Here is a 25014-nt window from a genome sequence, read left to right as displayed (position 1 = left end):
TTCATCTTTGCCTCGATCCTGACTAGTCTCCCAGTCCCTGCCGCTGAAAAAAATCCCCACAGCATGATGCTGCTACCACCATGCTTCACCGTAGGGATGGGGCCAGGTTTCCTCCAGACGTGACACTTGGCATTCAGACCAAAGAGTTTAATCTTGGTTTCATCAGACCAGAGAATCTTGTTTCTTATGGTCTGAGAGTCCTTTAGGTGCCTTTTGGCAAACTCCAAGTGGGCTGTCATGTGCCTTTTACTGAGGTGTGGCTTCCGTCTGGCCACTCTTCCATAAAGGCCTGATGGGTGGAGTGCTGCAGAGATGGTTGTCCTTCTGGAAGGTTCTTGGTCACCTCCCTGACCAAGGCCCTTCTCCCCCAATTGCTCAGTTTGGCCAGGCGGCCACTGTGTTCTTGGGGACCTTCAATGCTAGAGAATATTTTTTGGTACCCTTCCCCAGATCTGTGCCTCGACACAATCCTGTCTAGAGCTCTACGGACCATTCCTTCGACCTCACGGCTTGGTTTTTGCTATGACATGCACTTATTTTTCTATGGTATATTGCCGATCACACAATTTAATGGGATGGAAACAGGATTCCTCCAAAAAACTAACAAAAGAATTTACAAAATAAATAACTAAAAACAGATCTGATCCCTACACAGGCTCAATGAGATCCTGGGAGGGCGGGTCTTCCTGCACCAGTACCACTTGCAAGTCTTCCTTGAGTCCCAACAACATTTCTGCGGCAGCCACAATAATGTCTAGTTTCTTCAACTTCTTTGAGACTTGTGCTGTACAGTTTATAACTGTGGCAATGAACGCAACGAAATCCACCTTTTTAACACACAGGGTATCTTTTGTCTGGCAGCAAACATTTACTACCGGCTGTGGTGTATCCACTACCATCACTTGTTTTCTCAATTATTTGAATCGCCTCGCATAGGAGATTTGATTGACCGCTCTAACCTTTGCCACCTCAATTTCCTTCACCCTTAAAGGGCACTCCAGGAACTCAGGATCATGAAACCCACAATTGCAACACTGTCATCTTTCTACACACCTTTCTTCAGTATACTCTGTTCGTATGCACACGCTTGAAACATGGTCAAATCCTTCACAATTCTTACACTGCAGTGGTTTGGGGACAAAAGCTCTTACATAACCAAGCTTCACATGCGTAGGTAGTTGCTCTTTATCAAAAAATAACTGGACCGACTTTTCTTCATTCACCCAGCGGGTCAGACGCCGGGCACCAACCACACCAGGAATTCTCTTCAGGTATTCAACTTGAACATCCGTCGTCACCCGAGATGACTCCTACTCTAAAGTTCAAAACAGAAAACTTCTGTTGTCCGGATTCTTTTGAGGCCCACTGCAAACTCCCACTGTTCTTAAGAAATACAATTAATCAAAATAAGACCACTCCTGGTCTCTCCTACAGACTCCACTTTTGCAGGCGCATACTTCCCCATTTGAGACACCTCAAACGGATTTCCCCACATACACAACCTTACTCAACATCCTTACTCTTCCTGTCCACCCTCCTCTGGATATCTTGTCAGTCATGCCTTCTTTTGGGGAGTCGAAGATATTCAAACCTGTCCCCCCCATTACTGTTGCTCTCTATAGCAGCCTCTTCCCATGAAAAACTGCTGAGCTTTGGAGCAGAACTTGATACATTGTTGTTCTCTGGTTTGTGAATCAAGGGTTTGAAGTAGACCGAGATTGATGAGCATAGATACAGACAAAAGGTTTATAGATCTTGTAGTGTCATACACATGAACAGTGTGCTTATTGTTTTTATTAGATTTACCTTATATTAGGTGAAACTAAATATGCACCCGCATCTTTTGGTTGCAATATGGTTTCGAGTGGTATGCTTGTTATAAATAAATTCAGATAATACACAATTTAAACATGTCAAAAATGTATTACAGTAGGCCTATATAAATATGCGCCTTAGACTGGTGTTCTGACCTGACAGACTATCATTTTACAATGCACCATACTTACCAAGTCTAGAAGTTAACTAAAGAGACACTAACACCACACAGAAAAATATCCCATACTATCTCCTTGAAAGTATCAATATACAGCCCCACAACAGGACATCTATACATTTTGGAAGAGCAAGGTACAGCTGGGCTGCATTGGCATATTTGGGAACCCACTTCTGTTTTGTACACCAGTTGGTAGACTGAAATGTTTGCATGCCAAATAAAAGTTGGAGTGTGTGTGAGCTTCTTCTTTTGAGTCACATTATCCAGTGCATATCTTTCCAATTCATTCCACAAGACATGTGTGTGTACATACACGTGTGATTGTAATCAAATGTATGACATCAATTGAATGAATTAAGACATACAGTAAAAGTCAATGTCCTCCATGCTCTGAATCATTGATTCTCCACATGGTAACAATTGACCAGTTTGGATCATTCTTTCCCTTTCCGTCCCAAGAAAATGAGATGACAATTGTTGCTGTTCCATTAGACTTTCTCGCCTGAGAGCAAATGAATAAATATAATAAAGTCTGGTTGCTGCTGCATGCTTTTGTTCCTCTGGTCAGGAGCTGGGGTAGTTTACTGAGAGCAGGACCATGTTGTGCAGCAGAAGAGATGTCTCTGATTCTAGAAAGCACAGAAAGAAGGAGACCCATAAGACAAGGATAGTGAATACTATCTGAGATTCATGAGTGACAATTGGAAAATAAAGAATTAACATTCATGTCAAATTCAATCAGCTTGACAGGCCGTAGCCCCATCTGTGGAAGTATACACTTCTAAATATTAATGAAGCTATCATTACTACATAAAAAAGTAATAAAAAAAAATGACTTTCAGGTGTTTGTGTGATAAAGAAATTAAATGGCTAGTTTCTGGTATAGGCTACCTCAAAGCATTCAACACCATTGTGAAATTGAAAATTCAACACCATTATGAAATTATATAAAAAGGTATAATGGTCTTTTCATGAATCCCCAAGAACTGTGGAGTGTAATATCTGTAATTACTATATAATAACCACATTTACCATGTCATTTCTTTTGTAAATACCAGGGCCCAGTTTCCCAAAAGCATCTTAGACTTACGTTCATCATTTGAATTTTCAAAGGAGCATCGTTAAATCCCCTGACTGTTTCCCCAAAACCATCGTTACTCAAGTTACACTTAAACGCTCGTTAGTTACCGACTGCCTTATACCACTTGTAGAACAGCTAAGTGTGATGTTAAATGCTTTTTATGCCCTTCCCCACCACTTCATAAACTGAAGGATTCCGCTAAACATAGAATAAAGCTGTTTCTCTCTCTGTGACCGCCGATAACTTGAGCGAAGTTGACTACAAATACAATGTTGCCAATGTCTTTGAAATTATTACAAACAAGTAACAATTGTGAGAATGGCGCCGACAGATAGAAGCACGGCTGCACTAGTTCCTAGGTAACTTTGCAGTACTGTTTTTCTGTTATTGCTTACATTATCATCCCCAATTTTTGTGTTATTACATACAGCTGGGAAGAACTTTTGGATATCAGAGCGGTGGTAACTCACCAGCATTACGACCAGGAATACAACTTTCCCAAATCAGATACTTTGTTCGTAACCCCAGGGCAATTGAACTGATTCCAGAGGCTTATCCAAAACACCACCAGCGGAGAAGAGGTATTTGGAGTGGACTTCTAGTCCAACTCAGGAGGGGCGCAGACAACCCACCGCTTCCCGAGTACATTACTCACCAATGTTCAGTCTCTGGATAATAAAGTTGATGAGCATTTCCTTTCAGAGAGACAGATTGTAACACTCTGTTTCACAGAAACATGGCTCTCTCAGGATATACTATCTGAGCCTGTACCATCAGTTAGGTTCTCAGTTCATCGTGCAGACAGGAATAAGTATATCTCCGGGAAGAAGCGCAGGGGTGTATGTTTCATGATTAACCACTCATGGTGTAATTGTGATAACATACAGGAACTGAAGTCCTTTTGTTCACCCGACCTAGAATACCTCAAATGCCGAATGTATTACCACGTCGCTGACACCGTCTTGCTTCCGGACAAGCTTAATACCTTCTTTGCCCACTGAGGATAACACAGTGCCACCGACGCGGCCCTCTACCAAGGACTGTGGGCTCTCCTCCGTGGCCGACGTGAGTAAGACATTTAAGCGTGTTAACCCTCGCAAGGCTGCTGGCCATTGTGTTTACGGACATATTCAATCTCTCCCTATCCCAGTCTGCTGTCCCCACATGCTTCAAGATGTCTGTCCACCATTGTTCCTATACCCAAGAAATCAAAGGTAACTGAACTAAATCACCCCATAGCACTCACTTCTGTCATCATGAAGTGCTTTGAGACTAGTCATGGATCATATCACATCTACCTGACACCCCAGACCCACTTCAATTTGCTTACCGCCCCAATAGATCCACAGACGATGCAATTGCCATCACCCTGCCCAACCCATCTGGACAAGTGGAATATCTATGTAAGAATGCTGAGCTATAAATCAACACCATTGTACCCTCCAAGCTCATCATTAAGCTCGGGGCCCTGGGTTTGAACCCTGCCCTGTGCAACTAGGTCCTGGGCCATCCCCAGGTGGTGAAGGTAGGAAACACCTCCACTTCACTGATCCTCAACACAGGTGCCCCACAAGGGTGTGTGCTCAGCCCCCTCTTGTACTCCCTGTTAACCCATGACTGCGTGGCCACGCACACCTCCGACTCAATCATCAAGTTTGCAGATGACAACAGTAGTAGGCCTGATTACTATCAATGACGACAGCCTACAGGGAGGTGGTGCCAGGAAAATAACCTCTCAATGTCAACAAAACCAAGGAGCTGATTGTGGACTTCAGGAAACAGCAGAGGGAGCACGCCCTATCCACATCGACGGGACCGCAGTGGAGAAGGTTGAAAGCTTCAGGTTCCTTGGCGTATACATCACTGACGAACTGAAATGATCCACCCACACAGACAGTGTGGTGAAGGCACAACAGCGCCTCTTCAACCTCAGGAGGCTGAAGAAGTTTGGCTTGGCACTTAAAACCCTTAAACTTTTACAGACGCACAATTGAGAGCATCCTGTCGAGCTGTATCGCCGCCTGGTACTGCAACTGCACTGCCTGCAACCGCAGGGCTCTCCAGAGGGTGGTGCGGTCTGCCCAACACATCACCGGGGGCAAACTACCTGCCCTCTAGGACACCTACAGCACCCGATGTCACAGGAAGGCAAAAAAAATTAAAATCAAGGACAACCACCCAAGCCACTGCCTGTTCACCCCGCTTTCATCCAGAAGGTGAGGCTATCAAAGCTGGGACCGAGAGACTGAAAAACAGCTTCTATCTCAAGGCCATCAGACTGTTAAATAGCCATCAGTAGCACCTTAGAGGCTCCTGCCCTATATACAGACTTGAATTCACTGGCCACTTTAATAATGTTTACATTTTGCATTAACCTGTTAGGGCTAGGGGGCAGTATTGACACAGCCGGATAAAAAAACGTACCCGATTTAATCTGGTTACTACTCCTGCCCAGTAACTAGAATATGCATATAATTATTGGCTTTGGATAGAAAACACCCTAAAGTTTCTAAAACTGTTTGAATGGTGTCTGAGTATAACAGAACTCATATGGCAGGCCAAAACCTGAGAAGATTCCATGCAGGAAGTGGCCTGTCTGACAAATTGTGTTTCATCTTGGCTCTTTTTATTGAAGACTGAGGATCTTTGCAATAATGTGACACTTCCTACGGCTCCCATAGGCTCTCAGAGCCCGGGAAAAAGCTGAACGATATCGAGGCAGGCTCTGGCTGAAACACTTTATCGCTTTTGGCAAGTGGCCGATCAGAGTACTATGGGCTTAGGCGCGTGCCCGAGTCGACCAAATGCTTCATTTTCTTTCGTCTGTTTACCTAAACGCAGATTCCCGGTCGGAATATTATCGCTTTTTTATGAGAAAAATTGCATAAAAATTGATTTTAAACAGCGGTTGACATGCTTCGAAGTACGGTAATGGAATATTTACAATTTTTTTGTCACGAATTGTGCCATGCTCGTCACCCTTATTTACCCTTTCGGATAGTGTCTTGAACGCACAAACAAAACGCCGCTGTTTGGATATAACTATGGATTATTTTGAACCAAACCAACATTTGTTATTGAAGTAGAAGTCCTGGGAGTGCATTCTGACGAAGACAGCAAAGGTAATAACATTTTTCTTATAGTAAATCTGACTTTGATGAGTGCTAAACTTGCTGGGTGTCTAAATAGCTAGCCCTGTGATGCCGGGCTATCTACTGAGAATATTGCAAAATGTGCTTTCACCGAAAAGCTATTTTAAAATTGGACATATCGAGTGCATAGAGGAGTTTTGTATCTATAATTCTTAAAATAATTTATGCTTTTTGTGAACGTTTATCGTGAGTAATTTAGTAAATTCACCGGCAGTGTTCGGTGGGAATGCTAGTCAAATGCTAGTCACATGCTAATGTAAAAAGCTGGTTTTTGATATAAATATGAACTTGATTGAACAAAACATGCATGTATTGTATAACATAATGTCCTAGGATTGTCATCTGATGAAGATCATCAAAGGTTAGTGCTACATTTAGCTGTGGTTTGGGTTTATGTGACATTATATGCTAGCTTGAAAAATGGGTGTCTGATTATTTCTGGCTGGGTACTCTGCTGACATAATCTAATGTTTTGCTTTCGTTGTAAAGCCTTTTTGAAATCGGACAGTGTGGTTAGATTAACGAGAGTCTTATCTTTAAAATGGTGTAAAATAGTCATATGTTTGAAAAATTGAAGTTTTTGCATTACGGGATTACACTGGCTGTTGAGTAGGTGGGACGCTAATCATCTCATATGTATATACTGTATCTTAGTCTATGCCGCTCCGACATTGCTCATCCAAATATTTATACATTCTTAATTCCATTCCTTTGGATTTGTGTGTATAGTTAGATATTACTGCACTGCTGGAGCTAGAAACACAAGCATTTCGCTACACCCACATCTGCTAAACACGTATGTGACCAATAAAATTCAATAAAAAGATGCTTCAAATCAAAACAACTGCATTAAAAGATAAATACAGTATAGGCTACATAGACCAATATATTTCAGTCATATTGAAATCAATTTAATATTCAGTCACTTGAGTGCTATTTTGCAAATTGTAGGCTACACTGTAAAAAAAAAAAAATGGAAGTGTGTAACAAAATGTGCGCAATGATGTGCCAAATCTGTGATATAGTACATTATTACAGGGTAAGCATAAGAATAAGCTGCCTCAATATTTGCAACCATATAAGTGGTCTCTCTCTAGGAGCTGATCCATCATTATTATTGTGGAATAATTGCAATGTTAAGGTTAGATTTTAATGGAGAAAGCTGGTCTGAGAGAAGCACTGTCTTTCGATCCTATCAGTAGTGACACATGCTCCAGCGAACGTTCTTTCTACGCAGTGTTTTGGGAAAGGCATATTACATCTTCGGCTGTTGTAGGAATGATGCATCATTAAAACCCTCGTAGGCCTAGGTTCCATCGCTATCGGGAAACAGGGCCCAGGAAATAGCATAATGCTGTATAGCAGGTGCACTGTGAAAGCCAGGATGTGCCATGATAAAAATAGAGTGTATAGAACAAACTGGCATTGTGAACCAAGCTGTCATAAATATGACAGCAAGCAATCCCCGGTGTGTAAAACAGATCTGGGTTCAAATACTTTTTTTTTTTTTTTTTAAATAGGGATAGGGGGCAGTATTTTCACGTTCGGATGAAAAGCATGCCCAGAGTAAACTGCCTGCTACTCGGGCCCAGAGTCAAATATTTGCATTTTTGGTGGGAATACATTTTCTGAACATCACGCGCCAATGTAATATGGGGTTTTTGGATATAAATATGAACTTTATCTAACAAAACATACATGTATTGTCTAACATTGAGTCCTGGGAGTGTCATCTGATGAAGATCGTCAAAGGTTAGTGATTAATTTTAGCTATATTTCTGGTTTTTGTGATGCCTCTCCTTACTTGGAAAATGGCTGTGGTTTTTCTTGTGAAGTTGATGTCCTAACATAATCTAATGTTTTGCTTTCGCCGTAAAGCATTTTTGAAATCGGACACTGTGGTTGGATTAAGGAGACTCTTATCTTTAAAATGGTGTATAATAGTTGTATGTTTGAGAAAATTGAATTATGAGATTTTTGCTGTTTTGTATTTCGGGCCAAAGCTATTACATTGGCTGTTGGCTAGGGGTTCCGCTAGCAGAACTCCTGTCCATAACAGGTTTTTTAAGTCTTTCGAATTTATTTTAGTGATTGCTTTAGCCCGCCTTGAGTGCCACGGCAATTCTATTGGTTCCATCGGGCCAGGCAAGTTCAATTGAAAACACAAAATATATGAAATTATTTAAAATAGTATTTGAACCCAAGTCTGCCTGTAAGTAAAACGTGTCAGACCTGTGAGCTGGGTAGACAGCTGAAGCCACTGGAGGAGCCACTCTCGACACTGGCTAGTGGTGAGGCTACTGGGATTAAGACCCCGCAGATAGCAGGCCTGGGGAAGTGGAGGGAGGAAGAGAAGCAGTGTATCACGCTTAAGATAAAACATTTCCCCTGTAAATGTGTAATTCTGACTTACCAAAGATGATAATGTATGTTTATTTTTTGTGCCATAAACCATACACTGGAGCATCAGCTAGCAGTTCCAACTGCTCTCTTTTTTAGAATAAAGTGCTACACCTGAGTTGTAGGTTTGCTTACTGCATCGGACACATCTACTGAATACAAATTCTGCTTTGGGTAAAGGCATAAGGTATTGGTATTGACTTTATTTAGATCTATAAATGGCAGTCTTGAGATGGGATTATATGGAGGGGTTGTGGGGAACCTGACCTCTCTAATCTCTGCGTCAGTGAGTTGGCCCTGTCCCAGTGTGTCTAGAGCCTGATCCAAGTAAAGCAGGTCCAGGGCTTTGGCCCTCAGCCGTCGCCGGAGCAGGAACCCAGGGAGCCAGGGGTTCAGCAAGAGGTGGGAGCACAGCAGCCTCTGAGAGAGGGAACAATGGAATTAGAAGAGGATAAGAAAGAATATAGGAAAGGGGAAAGAAATGGGAAGAGGAAGCATGGGGAAAAATAAAGATCAGGAAAGAAAGGGAAGTGTAGAGAGGAATAAATGGAGAGAAAGAGTGAGAAAGACACCTGTCAGATGAATCACCCATGTGAACTGAATCCCCAAACAAATCAAAAAGAGTTAAAATAACCTGAAGCAGATTGTGAAACCCAAGACCAAACACAGATGAAACAAAACTATTTTTATACAGGGATGACCCTCACCCTGCTAATCTGCTCTCTCCAAGTTTCTTATAAAACACAATTGCATAACGATATGAAATGCAATGCTCTTTACAAGCAGAGGCCCACTGAAAAACACCAAAAATCCTTACCATGTGAACAGAGTCCATGCCTGTTAATCCCAGTGGTTGTCCGGAAAACACGCCTCTCACTGCACTGATGTCTTTCACACTGGGGTGAGACCCACTCTGCACCTGCATAACAAACATTTCAAATCACCCCTCCCATTCTGCAGATACACACCAACTGGACCAGGCAGGACAGGTTCAACTGCATTCTCCACACAAAAAACACCCACTTAAAGTCTTGTTCTCTTTCATAACACAAAAGGCCTCAACCAATCGCTGGTGTGGGAAGTTATCGCACTGTATTATTAGCATGATATGGGTGTGGACCTTTCCCTTTAGCCATTAACACAATTTCTCACTGATCATCTATGTAATGATAATTAGTAAACACAGAACTGTATAGCTGGGATAAGCCTTAGATGATCTGTAATATTTACATACAATGACAGTCTGGTTATGTATTTCAAAATTGTGATGAATCATTACCTACAGTATAGGCCTAGAATAAAATAAATGCATGGCAACTGTTTGAAATGTCCGTGTTCAATTAACAAACATGCTCAGAGTTTAAAGAGTTAAATGATTAACCTTGCTGATAAGAGTAAGCAGATGGCTGCGGAGGGTCCACTCTTTGATGTGAGGTATTGACCAGGCCACACCCTTCAGGATGTTCTCACGGTGTCGGCATCTCTGCTCGTGGTACAACCTCTGGAAGTCCTGCTGCTGCTGCGGAGTCCACAGGTGACGAATCAGCAGTTGCCTAGGGAACAGGCACCTACCGAGGAGAGGGGACACATATCAGATTAGAGGTTGGAGGTAACCCATCATTCATTTAATACCCCCCCCAAAAAAAAGGCATTTTGGAAGTATGCAAGACTCCCCTAAAATGTACTTAATTTGCACTCTTTTCAATCAGTCTCTTAAAACTGTTAGCAAATCATATTCTCAATATCAGGTTGGTTGATTCACAACAACAACTCACATAAGAGTGAAAACCAAAATGATGGCAAAAGGCGGGATAGATATTATCACCAGGGGAATGGCTTTTATCATGTCTTTGCGAAACTGCAAGAAAAAGATAGAGGTACAGACAGAAAGAGACCATTACATTTGAATATTTTATCAAGTTCTCTGCTGTAGAGTTTATGACAGTCATAAACTGCCTTTATGATACAGTCGTATGAAAAGGTTTGGGCACCCCTCTGAGGCTGCATAATAATTTACTCTGTCGTCACAGAAAATGTTCAGTGGCATGCCATTCATTTTCTAATAAAAGCTGAGTACTGGGGTATTGTCCAGACAAAGATTTTTAGTGTAGCAATATTAAGTTGTATGAAATTAAATCAGATGTGAAAAATAGGCTATGCAAAAATGTGGGCACCCTTGTCATTCTGTTGATTTGAATACCTGTAACTACTCAGAACACACAATTGGTTTGGTGAGCTCATTAAGCCTTGAACTTCATAGACAAGTGCATCCAATCATGAGAAAAGGTATTTAAGGTGGCCAATTGCAAGTTGTTGTTCTCTTTGACTCTCCTCTGAAGAGTGGCAAAACAACTCTCAAATGCCCTGAAAACAAAGATTGTTCAACATTATGGTTTAGAGCAGGGGTCGGCAACCCAAAATGTTGAAAGAGCCATATTGGACCAAAAAAACAAATCTGTCTGGAGCCGCAAAAAATTAAAAGCCTTATATAAGCCTTATAATGAAGGCAACACATGCTGTAAGTGTCTATATTAGCTCTATTAGCCTACTATCAAAATGATAAGTAGGCTACAAATACATAATGAGCATTCATGATTAAACGTTTATTTTACCTGCAGCGCACCCTGGAGAGAATGACGCACCACGTGACTACTCTGCTGTACGATGTTGCTTTAAGTTTAACTTCCATTATAATATTAATGTATTATGTTTCGTTGCATTGATGAAATTATAGAAATACAATACAGAAATCAGATTGATGTCATTTTTATTTTAGGATTTGAAAAAAACAACAAAATGTGCAACGTGCATAATAGCCTCCTGTAATTTCAGACCTCCCCATGGAAATAAAATGCATTTCAATCCTCAATAATACCAAACAATCCTCTTCTCTTTCCCCCTTATCTGGGCAACAGACAGAGTGCAATGAAACAGCAGCCTTTTGAAAAGGTAAAGTATATCAAATTAAAATAATACAGTTTAAGTTCGATTTCTGTGCATTATCCTCTTCTCTTTAGTTTTCTGCAAATGTGCAAGGGTAAAATGCAGCAGCACCCTCTTCTCTTTTGACACGCACAATACAATGCAGCCATCCTCAGACCTGAGCAACAAAACACAATAATATCCCTGTGTCATTCCAAATATATACTGACAAAAATAAGAAATCACTTTATAAAAACAGCCACTTTGTTACTAAATATGCGCCTATGACAGGATTGTGTTCTTACCCGTTTAATGTGACTTCTGTTTTCGGACATCACTGGACAGCTTCTCAACATCGGGCATGTAAGATGTAACTTTAATCTTCACGCAGGACTGCAAGCTCTCATCTGTGAGGCGGGTGCGGTATTTGGATTTTATGTAGTTCATGTTTGAGAATATCTGCTCGCATAGGTATGTTGATCCAAAGATGGATAATACTCCAAATGCATATTTCTTCATGTTCCTATAACTGTCAGGAAGAATGGAAATGTCTTTCCACGTTACTCTTTTTGTTATTTGACAACTTCTCATTACAAAGCAAACATGCAGGCAATCCTTCCGCATTGGCAATGAAAGCAAATGATTCGGTCCAAGAACTGTGGAATCCTCTGTTCTCCTCAGCCATCTTTCTCTTTTTCCCTTTGGGATCCATGGCCCATGACACACCCGCCGGTTTGTTTGCAACAGCCACCTGTCTGGCACTACGCCGAGCTGAAAGAAACGTGTGTCGCAGGCTACGACGTAAATCTTCGTTGACAGAAATGTTGAAATTAAATATTTATTATACACATTTTTACAGCATTGGATAATAAATTATATTAAAACCAAAAAATATTCACACCATCTTTTTCCATTTTCATATTATTGAAAAAGCTCCAGGGAGCCACTAGGGCGGTGCTAAAGAGCCGCGGGTTGCCGACCCCCGGTTTAGAGGAAGGCTACAAAAAGCTATCGCAGAGATGTAAGCTGTCAGTGTCCACTGTGAGGAACATAGTGAGGAAATGGAAGACCACAGGCACAGTTCTTGTTAAGGCCAGAAGTGGCAGGCCAAGTAAAATATCAGAGAGGCAAAGGCAAAGGATGGTGAGAACGGTCAAAAACAGCCCACAGACCACCTCCAAAGACCTACAACATCTTGCTGCAGATGGTGTCACTGTGCAACGTTCAACAATTCAGCGCACTTTGCACAAGGAGAAGCTGTATGGGAGAGTGATGCGGAAGAAGCCTTTTCTGCACACACGCCACAAACAGAGTCGCTTGAGGTATGCAAACGCACATTTGGAAAAGCCAGCTTCATTTTGGAATAAGTTGCTGTGGACTGATGAAACAAAGATTGAGTTATTTGGTCATAACAAGGGACGTTATGCATGGCGGCAAAAGAACACAGCGTTCCAAGAAAAACACTTGCTACCCACAGTAAAATTTGGTGGGGGTTCCATCATGCTGTGGGGCTGTGTGGCCAGTGCCGGTACTGGGAATCTTGTTAAAGTTGAGGGTCGCATGGATTCCACTCAATATCAGCAGATTCTTGGGAATAATGTTGAAGAATCAGTCACAAAGTTGAAGTTACGCCGGGGCTGGATATTTCAACAAGACAACGACACAAAACACTGCTCAAAATCTACCCGGGCATTTATGCAGAGGAACAAGTACAATGTTCTGGAATGGCCATCCCAGTCCCCAGACCTGAATATCATTGAGAATCTGTACAATGTTCTGGAATGGCCATCCCAGTCCCCAGACCTGAATATCATTGAGAATCTGTACAATGTTCTGGAATGGCCATCCCAGTCCCCAGACCTGAATATCATTGAGAATCTGTACAATGTTCTGGAATGGCCATCCCAGTCCCCAGACCTGAATATCATTGAGAATCTGTACAATGTTCTGGAATGGCCATCCCAGTCCCCAGACCTGAATATCATTGAGAATCTGTACAATGTTCTGGAATGGCCATCCCAGTCCCCAGACCTGAATATCATTGAGAATCTGTACAATGTTCTGGAATGGCCATCCCAGTCCCCAGACCTGAATATCATTGAGAATCTGTACAATGTTCTGGAATGGCCATCCCAGTCCCCAGACCTGAATATCATTGAGAATCTGTACAATGTTCTGGAATGGCCATCCCAGTCCCCAGACCTGAATATCATTGAGAATCTGTACAATGTTCTGGAATGGCCATCCCAGTCCCCAGACCTGAATATCATTGAGAATCTGTACAATGTTCTGGAATGGCCATCCCAGTCCCCAGACCTGAATATCATTGAGAATCTGTACAATGTTCTGGAATGGCCATCCCAGTCCCCAGACCTGAATATCATTGAGAATCTGTGGGATGATTTGAAGCGGGCTGTCCATGCTCGGCAACCATCAAACCTAACTGAACTGGAGATGTTTTGTAAGGAGGAATGGTCCAAAATGCCTTCATCCAGAATCCAGACACTCATTAGAGGCTATAGGAAGCGTCTAGAGGCTGTTATCTTAGCAAAAGGAGGCTCTACTAAATATTAATGTGATTTTTCTATTGGGGTGCCCAAATTTATGCACCTGTCTAATTTTGTTTTGATGCATATTGCACATTCTGTTAATCCAATAAACCTAATTTCACTACTGAAATATTACTGTGTCCATCAGTTATTTGATAGATCAAAATGAAATTGCTGATCCAAACACCCAATTATTTATAAATGGAAATCATGGAAATTGTCAGGGGTGCCCAAACCTTTTCATACGACTGTATGTGCATCCCAAATGGCACCGTATTTCCTATAGTGAACTACTTTTGACTAGAGGCCCTAGTCAAAAGTAGTGCACTATGTAGGGGATACAGTGCCATTTGGGACACACCAATGCGTCTACTGCACAAAATGTATGGCTGCCAGGGTGGAACTGCAAAGTGTGACTCACTGACCAGAATGATGGTCTCCATCTCACGGTAGGGCAGCTCTTTGAGTGAAACATCTTGAGTGAGCATTTTCATCCTTATCCTCTTCGTTTCCCTCACATCGTGTACCATGAGCCGAAATCCTGAACACAAAAACACATTGCAAAAATGCTTCATGGTATTGCCTCAAAGAAAAACACAAATACACTTTGGGCAGCACAATCTAGCAGGAAAGGGGCTATCCAATTCCAACAGGAAAATGTTACAGCTGTAGACTGTCTATGGAGAAGCTGCACTGAGGTAGCTAAGAAGTAGCATGGTTGTTGCGTAGGGTTGCTTGCAACCTATGCATGTAAGTAATAATACATTATTTCTTGGGTGTGCTAAGCCTGTTTTTGAGGGGGCTTCAGCACCGTCAAACCCCTCCCTGGAGCTGCCCATGAGAAGTTGTCAGTTAGGCATTAGAGGGTGTTGTTTTGGTTAGGGGGTACTTACCTTTCACAAAGGTGGTATAAAGGATGTAGAGGCGGGGGAATCGATGTTCAAGGAATTTCTCATACTTCTCACTGGCTCTCTGAAATATGCCTAGTCTGCCCTGAGATAACGAGTAGTGCCTGCAAGATAATACACTGTACAAAAGAGAGGGATATCCGATTTAGAGACAAATTACATAAAAAATACCGTGTGACATTGTGTTTTTGATAGTCTCTCCCCACATCCTCCCAGTGTTCATAAAACAATTTGGTTCTGGGTTTCAAGATTATGTTTTTGTATATATCCCATGTGATGTTTTGTAGTTGTATGAGGACAGGGAAGAGTTTAGTTTGGGACACCTAAGCATTTCAGTGGAAATGTAATAGATTTCTGTTGACAATAGACTGCTTAACCTCTGGATGCTGCATAATGTGCTAGCCTGCAGGAGGATTGCAGGCTTACTTTCAATCCGTAGACACTGATTTAACCCACAAATGTATCCTAAAATCAGGGAAAGAATTAACACTTTGGATGTGGTTATATGTTGGCTTTGCTGACTGACAGTGGTCTTTGCTCTTTCACGTGCACCTGCCGCAGGGAAAAATAACGAAATATAACAGGAAGGCAAATGCATTTGGTTACATTGTCACCGTTTAAGCAGTGCTGTTCTTAGGCATATATTGGCATAACTGTCCGTTCTGCTTGTTAGTCACTGATAGTCACTCAATTAGCCCATGTCAGCTGACATTTTATAGATAGATGGCTAGACTAACTTACATAGCAATCGATTTTGTTAGTCACTTTAAAATCACATATCATAATAACATGGCATAAGTCATGGCAAAACGTGTAGAAAGCAGGAAATTAGCTTTACATTTTTTTCTCGTCATCCCATGGCAAAATGTGTAGAATTGCAGGAAATTTGCTTTAAAACCGCAAAATGTTCACTATGCCCCATGGAAAAATGTGTAGAATTGTAGAAAATGTTTTCTCTACCCCCATGGCGAGGCGCCCCTTCCAATTTTTTTATTATCGCTTACCAAAATGGTCTCCACTAGCTTCTATAGGCATAAAGTCAGATTTCATACACAAAAACTAAATGAGCACATAAAACAATATATTATTTTTGGTCTTAATACGGTTAGGCTTAGCCATACGGTTAGCAGTGTGGTTAAGGTTAGGTTTAAAATATAACTTTAATTAGATATAAAAGACCTGAATGTATGCCTTTGTGGCTATAGAAGCTAACGTTAGTACCGACCTGAAACTGCCCTGCGTTGAGACGAGAAGGCTGCATGCCAATGCTGTTAGCGACATTGTTTATTTCGCGTGCTTGCAACATTAGAATGATCACTGTTAGCCCTAGCTGGAAGGACTAGAGAGAATAACCAACGACAATGATCGACAAAGCATTTCGAGTAGGCTGGCTACTCTCCATTTTCCAGAGACATTCGAGTTATTCAGTACCTTAGTCTTGAGTAGGCTAATATTGGAGTGTATGTCGACACGGTTGCGATCCCTTGAAATGGATAACTGCATCGTATTATCGTTGTAACACAGCATTGGACCCCTCTCTTGCACAGCGCCATGGTGTTTTTTACACTGCAGGGTGAGTCAATGAGGGGGTTCGATTAATCCCGCCCGGGCGCCCGTATAGGCGTGTTTTGCATCGGCTGAATGTTGATTGCATTCGATTTAGAACCGGGCTGCCTCCCGGTCGACTTAAAAGTAAAGGATTTACGCCCGTGTTGTAATTAGTAGGATTCTGTGTTTCGCCATTCAAAAGTGATTGTCTTCACTCGGAAGGCTTTAATTCAATTCAAGGCGCTTTATTGGCATGGGAAACATGTTAACATTGCCAAAGCAAGGGAAGTAGATAATATACAAAAGTTAAACAAACAATACAAATGAACAGTGAACATTACAGTCTCAGAAGTTCCAAAAGAATAAAGACATTTAAAATGTCATATTATGTATATATACAGTGTTGTAATGATGTGCAAATGGTTAAAGTACAAAATGGAAAATAAACAACATAAATATGGGTTGTATTTACAATGGTGTTTGTTCTTCACTGGTTGCCCTTTTCTTGTAGCAACAGGTCACACATCCTGCTGCTGTGATGGCACACTGGTATTTCACCCATTAGATATGGGAGTTTATCAAAATCTGGGTTGTTTTCAAATTCGTTGGATCTGTGTAATCTGAGGGAAATATGTGTCTCTAATATGGTCATACATTTGGCAGGAGGTTAGGAAGTGCAGCTCAGTTTCCACCTCATTTTGTGGGCAGTGTGCACATAGCCTGTCTTCTATTGAGAGCCAGGTCTGCCTACGGCGGCCTTTCTCAATAGCAAGGATATGCTCACTGAGTCTGTACATAGTCAAAGCTTTTCTTAAGTTTGTGTCAGTCACAGTGGTCAGGTATTCTGCCACTGTGTACTCTCTGTTTAGGGCCAAATAGCATTCTAGTTTACTCAAATTTTTGTTAATTCTTTCCAATGTGTCAAGTAATTCTCTTTTTGTTTTCTCATGATTTGGTTGGGTCTAATTGTGTTGCTGTCCTGGGGCTCTGTGGGGTCTGTTTGTGTTTGTGAACAGAGCCCCAGGACCAGCTTGCTTAGGGCTTTTCTCCAGATTCATCTCTTTGTAGGTGATGGCTTTGTTATGGAAGGTTTGGGAATCTTTTCCTTTTAGGTGGTTGTAGAATTTAACGGCTCTTTTTAGGATTTTGCTAATTAGCAGGTATCGGCCTAATTCTGCTCTGCATGCATTATTTGGTGTTTAACGTTGTACACAGAGGATATTTTTGCTGAATTCTGCATGCAGTCTCAATTTGGGGCGGCAGGGTAGCCTAGTGGTTAGAGCGTTGGACTAGCAACCGAAAGGTTCCAAGTTTGAATCCCCGAGCTGACAAGGTACAAATATGGTGTTCTGCCCCTGAACAGGCAGTTAACCCACTGTTCCTAGGCCGTCGTTGAAAATAAGAATTTGTCCTTAACTGACTTGCCTAGTTAAATAAAGGTTTGGCCCATTTTGTGAATTCTTGGTTGGTGAGTGGATCCCAGACCTCACAACCATTACATTTTAGTAATTTAGCAGACGCTCTTATCCAGAGCGACTTAAATGCATACATTTCATAATTTATTTTTCGTACTGGTCCCCCGTGGGAATCAAACCCACAACCCTGGCGTTGCAAACACCATGCTCTACCAACTGCGCCACACGGGACCATGACGGGCAATGAATTCTATAACTGATTCAACTATTTTTTTGCCAGATCCTAATTGGTATGTCGAATTTTATGTTCCTTTTGATGGCATAGAAGGCCCTTCTTGCCTTGTCTCAGCTCGTTCACAGCTTTGTGGAAGTTACCTGTGGCGCTGATGTTTAGGCCAAGGTATGTATAGTTTCTTGTGTTATCTAGGGCAATGGTGTCGAGATGGAATTTGTATTTGTGGTCCTGGCAACTGGACCTTTTTTGGAACACCCTTATTTTAGTCTTACTGAGATTTACTGTCAGGGCCCAGATCTGACAGAATCTGTGCAGAAGACCTAGGAGCTGCTGTAGGCCCTCCTTGGTTGGGGACAGAAGCACCAGATCAGCAAACAGTAGACATTTGACTTCAGATTCTAGTAGGGTGAGGCTGGGTGCTGCAGACTGTTCTAGTGCCCTCGCCAATTTGCTGATATATATGTTGAAGAGGGTAGGACTTAAGCTGCATCCCTGTCTCACTCCACGGCCCTGTGGGAAGAAATGTGTGTTTTTTGCCCATTTTAACCGCACACTTGTTGTTTGTGTACAGTACATGGATTTTATAATGTCGTATGTTTTTCCCCCAACACCACTTTCCATCAATTTGTATAGCAGACCCTCGTGCCAAATTGAGTCAAAGACTGTTTTGAAATCAACAAAGCATGAGAAGACTTTGCCTTTGTTTTGGTTGGTTTGTTTGTAAATTAGGGTGTGTAGGGTGATAATATGGTAAAAAGCCAATTTGACATTTGCTCAGTACATTGTTTTCACTGAGGAAATGTACAAGTCTGCTGTTAACGATAATGCAGAGGATTTCCCCAAAGTTGCTGTTGACGCATATCCCACGGTAGTTATTGGTGTCAAATTTGGCTCCACTTTTGTGGATTGGTGTCAAGGGCGTCGTAAGGATTGGACCAAGGCGCAGCGGGTAAAGTGCTCATCTTCTTAATTTATTTAAAGTAAACACTTGAACAAAATAAACAAACAACGACAACAGTTCCATAAGGCTCCCAGGCTATACAGAAAATAACCACCCACAAAACACAAGTGAAAACAAACCCAACTAAATATGGCCTCCAATTAGAGACAACGACAACCAGCTGCCTCTAATTGGAGGTCATTGCCAAAAACCCAACATAGAAATAGAAAACTAGATAAACACATAGAAATAGATAACATAGAACATAAACCAAAAACACCGAAACACACAAAACAAACCCCCCCCCCTGCCACGCCCTGACCAAACTACAATGACAAATAACCCCTTTTACTGGTCAGGACGTGACAATTGGGGTGATCAGTCCTTGGTTCCAAATATTGGGGAAGATGCCAGAGCTAAGGATGATGTTAAAGAGTTTAAGTATAGCCAATTGGAATTTGTTGTCTGTATATTTTATAATTTCATTGAGGATACCATCAACACCACAGACCTTTTTGGGTTGGAGGGTTTTTATTTTGTCCTGTAGTTCATTCAAGGTAATTGGATAATCCAGTGGGTTTTGGTAGTCTTTAATAGTTGATTCTAGATTTGTATTTGATCATGTATATGTTTTTGCTGTTTGTTCTTTGTTATAGAGCCAAAAAGATTGGAGAAGTGGTTTACCCATACATCTCCATTTTGGATAGATAATGTTTGTATTGTTTGTTTAGTGTTTTCCCAGAAGTGGTTGAAGTCTATGGATTCGTCAATTACATTGAGCTGATTTCTGACATGCTGTTCTTTCTTTTTCCGTAGTGTATTTCTCTATTGTTTTAGTGATTCACCATAGTGAAGGCGTAGACTGGGTCTCTATGTGTTCTGGGTCTCTATGTTTTTGGTTGGACAGGTTTCTCAATTTCTTTCTTAGGTTTTTGCATTCTTCATCAAACCATTTGTCATTGTTGTTCATTTCTTCGGTTTTCTGTTTGACATTTTTAGATTTTTAGATTTGATAGGGAAGCTTTATCTGCCTTCCCAATAAAAACGAGTTAGACAATTCTAAAATGTATTGAATTGTAAATATATGTTGTTTGTTTCTGGATGATGCACCATGCAGCCTTGTTGACAAAATGACCGAGTACTGTTCCCCGCTTTCGCCCGATGATAACGAGATGGGCATATGCCCGGTGCCCCGCGGCTCAGCATAATCGAATCAGCACATTGAAACCGCGGTCGCCACTCGCCACTCGCCCGTCGCCGTGCGTGAAAGTAAAAGCGACCCATAGAGATGTATGGCAACGGTGATCTGTCCCATAATGGCTTCTGTGACCGGAAGGGCAGCGCCATTGAGGCCATATACATTTTTAAATAGTCCATTTTCTTCTTCTACTACTATTATGATGTAATATCATGCTATCTCAGCATGTTGGCCACGTTTGTCTAAATATTAAACTGAATGAATTTGTAGGGACACTAAATAGCCAGCAGATGGCAATCTTGTACATCACATCAGGCTGAGCTGCTGCCACTAGTTACCACAGCCACAAAGTCAGAATAAGTAATTCTAAATACAAGTTCAGAGTGAAGAATTAATGTAACTTATAATGTAGGATATTCAGTTGGTACCTGACACTGCTTTAATAAAATTATATACAGGAGAATTTGCACCACAAGATGAGGGTGAGGTGAGACACTAGCTATAAGTGAGATACTTGCCTATAGCTGATGCAACAGTACAATGATGGCTTTAGCATGCAGTTGATCTAAACTAGACACTGGTGGAGGGCCTGGTTCAGACAGCGTGTCCCCTGAATGAGCAGCAGTGCGTCCAGGGGACAGCCTGTCCCTCGAGTTTATCGGCCATGCGATATCTCTATCTTGGATCTATATTGGTCCATGACTGAGCATCGCAGGGAAGATTTGTAGTGGCTAGTTCCGAGAAAGTCCTAGGACCTAGTGGGTATCTCATGATGTGGTTGGAAAAGTTACAATATGTACACACTAAGCTCTCCCAGGCAACATCTGCTATATTTTAATATTGTAGAGAAAACGAGGCAGTGTGTATTTTGAGGATATTACCTGGTTTTTGATCATCATCTATAACTTCACCATGATGTTTTTTTCTTCAGTCTATGGTTTTTGACTGTCATTGATATGTTACAACTGAAGTATTAACTCTTTTAGTGCAAACTGTAAATGGACAAATGCAAATGCTATGAATAAAGTATCAAGTGATTTTTGGAAATGGATGTATGTTTGCAAAGATATTTGCAAATGAATAAAATTGAAAATGACCTAACATTGACAGTTCTAGCATCAAGCATCAATTATGCCAGTCAAATGGAAGATGATCATTGAATGAAGATACAGATCTTAATTTCTCCTGCAACAGGGTGATGAAATTAAGATCTTACATCTGCAAAGGCCCAACAACATGTTTTGTATAGGCTTTGTGCACTGGAGTTCCCCACAGGCCTTTTTGACGACCGACCGCTAGTGGTGTTGCCATTTAAATGTGGTAGTGATTACCAAGCACAGAGAGCGCTAATCCACAGAGGGTCCTTGCCGCCAACACACACTCTGTCACTTCTAAGTGGCATTATTGATTCCATGTGATGAAGCTCTATTTTTAAACCCAGGACAAGGCTAATATTGGAAACATTGTTATGATACCCACCCATCCCCGAGCCCCGGACTTTTACCCCTTTGCCACTCCTCCTTCCTCCCCATCGTCTGCGAAGATAACATGTGAGTTACATTACCTTTACATTACTGACTACAATTTTGGACACAAGGAGATGCAGCCGAGCTCTAGTTTGTATCCAAGGTACATGTGCCACCTGCTGATTGTTATTTTCAAGCTGAACTGTTAAAAGTTAGTTGAGAAAATATTCAGCAACTCTTGGTAGGCCATGGTAGGATTTTTTTAAAAGGAATATTCCATTGTCATGAATGAATACATTCACCAAATATAGATTTTTCAAGCAATCTTCACATCATCAGTTTGGTCCACTTTGCATTGTTTGCTTAATTTTGGATTTTGACCTAATTTTATGGTCATGGTCATGGTCAAGTGCCTGGGGCAACGTTACACAAGGATATGCTGCCTAGTCCTAGTTTGCATAGGAATGTTAAGTCCGCTGTAACATAAATAAAAGTTAACATTGGTGTTCCCTTGCGTACCCTTATCCTACTCCTCCTCTGTTCCTCTGGTGATGTAGAGGTTAACCTAGGCCCTGCAGCCCCCAGCACCACTCCCATTCCCCAGGAGCTCTCATTTGTTGACTTCTGTAAGCGTAAAAGCCTTGGTTTCATGCATGTTAACATTAGAAGCCTCCTCCCTAAGTTTGTTTTATTCACTGCTTTAACACACTCCGCCTACCCTGATGTCCTAGGCGTGTCTGAATCCTGGCTTAGGAAGGCCACCAAAAATCCAGAAATTTCCATCCCCAACTACAACATTTTCCGACTAGATAGAACTGCCAAAAGGGGCGGAGTTGCAATCTACTGCAGAGATAGCCTGCAGAGTTTTGTCATACTATCCAGTTCTGTGCCCAAACAATTCGAGCTTCTACTTTTAAAAATCCACCTTTCCAGAAGCAAGTCTCTCACCGTTGCCGCTTGGACACCATATGTGAATTGATTGCCCCCCATCTATCTTCAGACTTCGTACTGTTAGGTGACCTAAACTGGGATATGCTTAACACCCCGGCTGGCCTACAATCTAAGATAGATGCCCTCAATCTCACACAAATTATTAAGGAACCTACCAGGTACAACCCCAAATCCGTAACAATGTGTACCCTCTTAGATATTTAAAAATACGTTTTAACTAGGAAAGTCAGTTAAGAACAAATTCTTTTTTTCAATGACAGCCTACAAACAGTGGGTTAACTCCCTTGTTCAGGGGTAGAACAACAGATTTTTACGTTGTCAGCTCAGGGATTTGATCTTGCAACCTTTCGGTTACTAGTCCAACACTCTAACCACTAGGCTACCTGCCACCCCAACCATCCTGACCAACTTGCCCTCTAAATACACCTCTGCTGTCTTCAACCAGGAGCTCAGCGATCACTGCCTCATTGCCTGCATCCGTAATGGGTCTGCGGTCAAACGACCACCCTTCATCACTGTCAAACGCTCCCTAAAACACTTCAGCGAGCAGGCCTTTCTAATCGACCTGGCCCGGGTATCCTGGAAGGATATTGACCTCATCCTGTCAGTAGAGGATGCCTGGTTGCTCTTTACAAGTGCTTTTCACACCAACTTAAATAAGCATGCCCCATTAAAAAAATATAGAAATAAGAACAGATATAGCCCTTGGTTCACCCCAGACTTGACTGCCCTTGACCAGCACAAAAACATCCTGTGGTGTTCTGCATTAGCATCGAATAGCCCCCGCGATATGCAACTTTTCAGGGAAGTCAGGAACCAATATACACAGTCAGTTAGGAAAGCTAAGGCTAGCTTTTTCAAAAAGAAATTTGCATCCTGTACCACTGTAAAGTCTATGGAGAATAAGATCACCTCCTCCCAGCTGCCCACTGCACTGAGGCTAGGAAACACTGTTACCACCGATAAATCTCCGATAATCTATAATTTCAATAAGCATTTTTCTACGGCTAGCCATGCTTTCCACCTGGCTACCCCTACCCCAACCAACAGCTTTGCACCCCCTGCAGTAATTTGCCCAGGCCCCCCCTCCACTTCTCCTTCACCCAAATCCAGACAGCTGATGTTCTGAAAGAGCTGCAAAATCTGGATCCCGACAAATCATACAACACTCCTTCCGTGGCCTCCAACTGCTCTTAAATGCTAGTAAAACTAAATGCATGCTCTTCAACCGATTGCTGCCAGCACCCACCCGTCCGACTAGCATCAGTTCTGACTTAGAATATGTGGACAACTACAAATACCTAGGTGTCTGGTTAGACTGTAAACTCTCCTTCCAGACTTCCTATTTCGCAACAAAGCCTCCTTCACTCATGCTGCCAAACATACCCTTGTAAAACTGACTATCCTACCGATCCTTGACTTCAGCGATGTCATCTAAAAAATAGCCTCCAACACACTACTCAGCACTGGATGTAGTCTATCACAGTGCCATCCATTTTGTCACCAAAGCCCAATATACTACACACCACTGCAACCTGTATGCTCTCGTTGGCTGGCCCTCGCTACATATTCGACGCCAAACCAACTGGCTCCAGGTCATCTATAAGTCTTTACTAGGTAAAGCCCCGCCTTATCTCAGCTCACTGGTCACCATAGCAACACCCACCCGTAGCACGCGCTCCAGCAGGTATAGTTCACTGGTCATCCCCAAAGCCAACACTTACTTTGGCTGCCTTTTCTTCCAGTTCTCTGCTACCAATGACTGGAACGAATTGCAAAAATCACTGAAGCTGGAGACTTATTTCTCCCTCTCTATCTATAAGCATCAGCTGTCAGAGCAGCTTACCGATCACTGTACCTGTACACAGCCAATCTGTAAATAGCACACCCAACTACCTCATCCCCATATTGTTATTTATCTTCTTGCTCTTTTGAACCCCAGTATCTCTACTTGCACATCATCCTCTGCACACCTATCACTCCAGTGTTAATGCTAAATTGTAATTATTTCGCCTCTATGGCCTATTTATTGCCTTACCTCCCTACTCTTCTACATTTGCACACACTGTACATAGATATTTCTATCGTGTTGTTGACTGTATGTTTGTTTATGTGTAACTCTGTGTTGTTGTTTTTGGCGCACTGCTTTGCTTTATCCTGGCCAGGTCGCAGTTGTAAATGAGAACTGGTTCTCAACTGGCCTACCTGGTAAAAAAAAGAAATGTGTGGTCCCTCAGCTAAAATGTGAATCAGTTA

At 41.9% G+C, this 25014-nt stretch overlaps 1 protein-coding gene and 1 long non-coding RNA gene across 4 annotated transcripts; both read right to left on the bottom strand.

The window, feature by feature from the left end:
* Nucleotides 1–1776: 1776 nt before the first annotated feature.
* LOC106583342 (LETM1 domain-containing protein 1) lies at nt 1777–16722 on the bottom strand. Of its 3 annotated transcripts, none has more exons than XM_014167425.2 (9): nt 16437–16722; nt 14991–15124; nt 14523–14638; nt 10402–10484; nt 10008–10194; nt 9444–9545; nt 8894–9046; nt 8459–8555; nt 1777–2622 (listed from the first exon to the last, which is right to left on the bottom strand). In XM_014167425.2, the coding sequence occupies exons 1-9, from the start codon at nt 16556–16558 to the stop codon at nt 2558–2560; spliced, it is 1059 nt and encodes a 352-aa protein (XP_014022900.2). In that variant the 5' UTR covers nt 16559–16722; the 3' UTR covers nt 1777–2557. The 3 variants fall into 3 exon arrangements, with proteins under 3 accessions (XP_014022900.2, XP_014022901.2, XP_014022902.2); XM_014167426.2 differs by having other exon boundaries at nt 16231–16498; XM_014167427.2 differs by lacking the exon at nt 8894–9046.
* Nucleotides 11377–13044, bottom strand: LOC106583343 (uncharacterized). The gene is made up of 2 exons (XR_001323487.2): nt 11854–13044; nt 11377–11726 (listed from the first exon to the last, which is right to left on the bottom strand). It is a non-coding gene; the product is annotated as an uncharacterized lncRNA (long non-coding RNA).
* Nucleotides 16723–25014: the final 8292 nt, after the last annotated feature.

Source organism: Salmo salar, chromosome ssa22 (assembly GCF_905237065.1).
Source record: "Salmo salar chromosome ssa22, Ssal_v3.1, whole genome shotgun sequence".
NCBI classification, from domain to species: Eukaryota; Metazoa; Chordata; class Actinopteri; order Salmoniformes; family Salmonidae; genus Salmo; species Salmo salar.
Note: the sequence above shows the minus strand (reverse complement) of the source record. Positions and strands in the feature narration are given on the sequence as shown.

Excerpts from the sequence above, each read along its gene's own strand:
- LOC106583342 (XM_014167425.2), bottom strand. The coding sequence starts at position 16,558 with ATGGCGCTGTGCAAGAGAGGGGTCCAATGCTGTGTTACAACGATAATA. Across the intron at positions 14,639-14,990 it reads TTATACCACCTTTGTGAAAG|GATTTCGGCTCATGGTACAC; the intron begins GTAAGTACCCCC and ends TTTTGTGTTCAG. Across the intron at positions 9,047-9,443 it reads GCATGGACTCTGTTCACATG|AGGCTGCTGTGCTCCCACCT; the intron begins GTAAGGATTTTT and ends TCCCTCTCTCAG.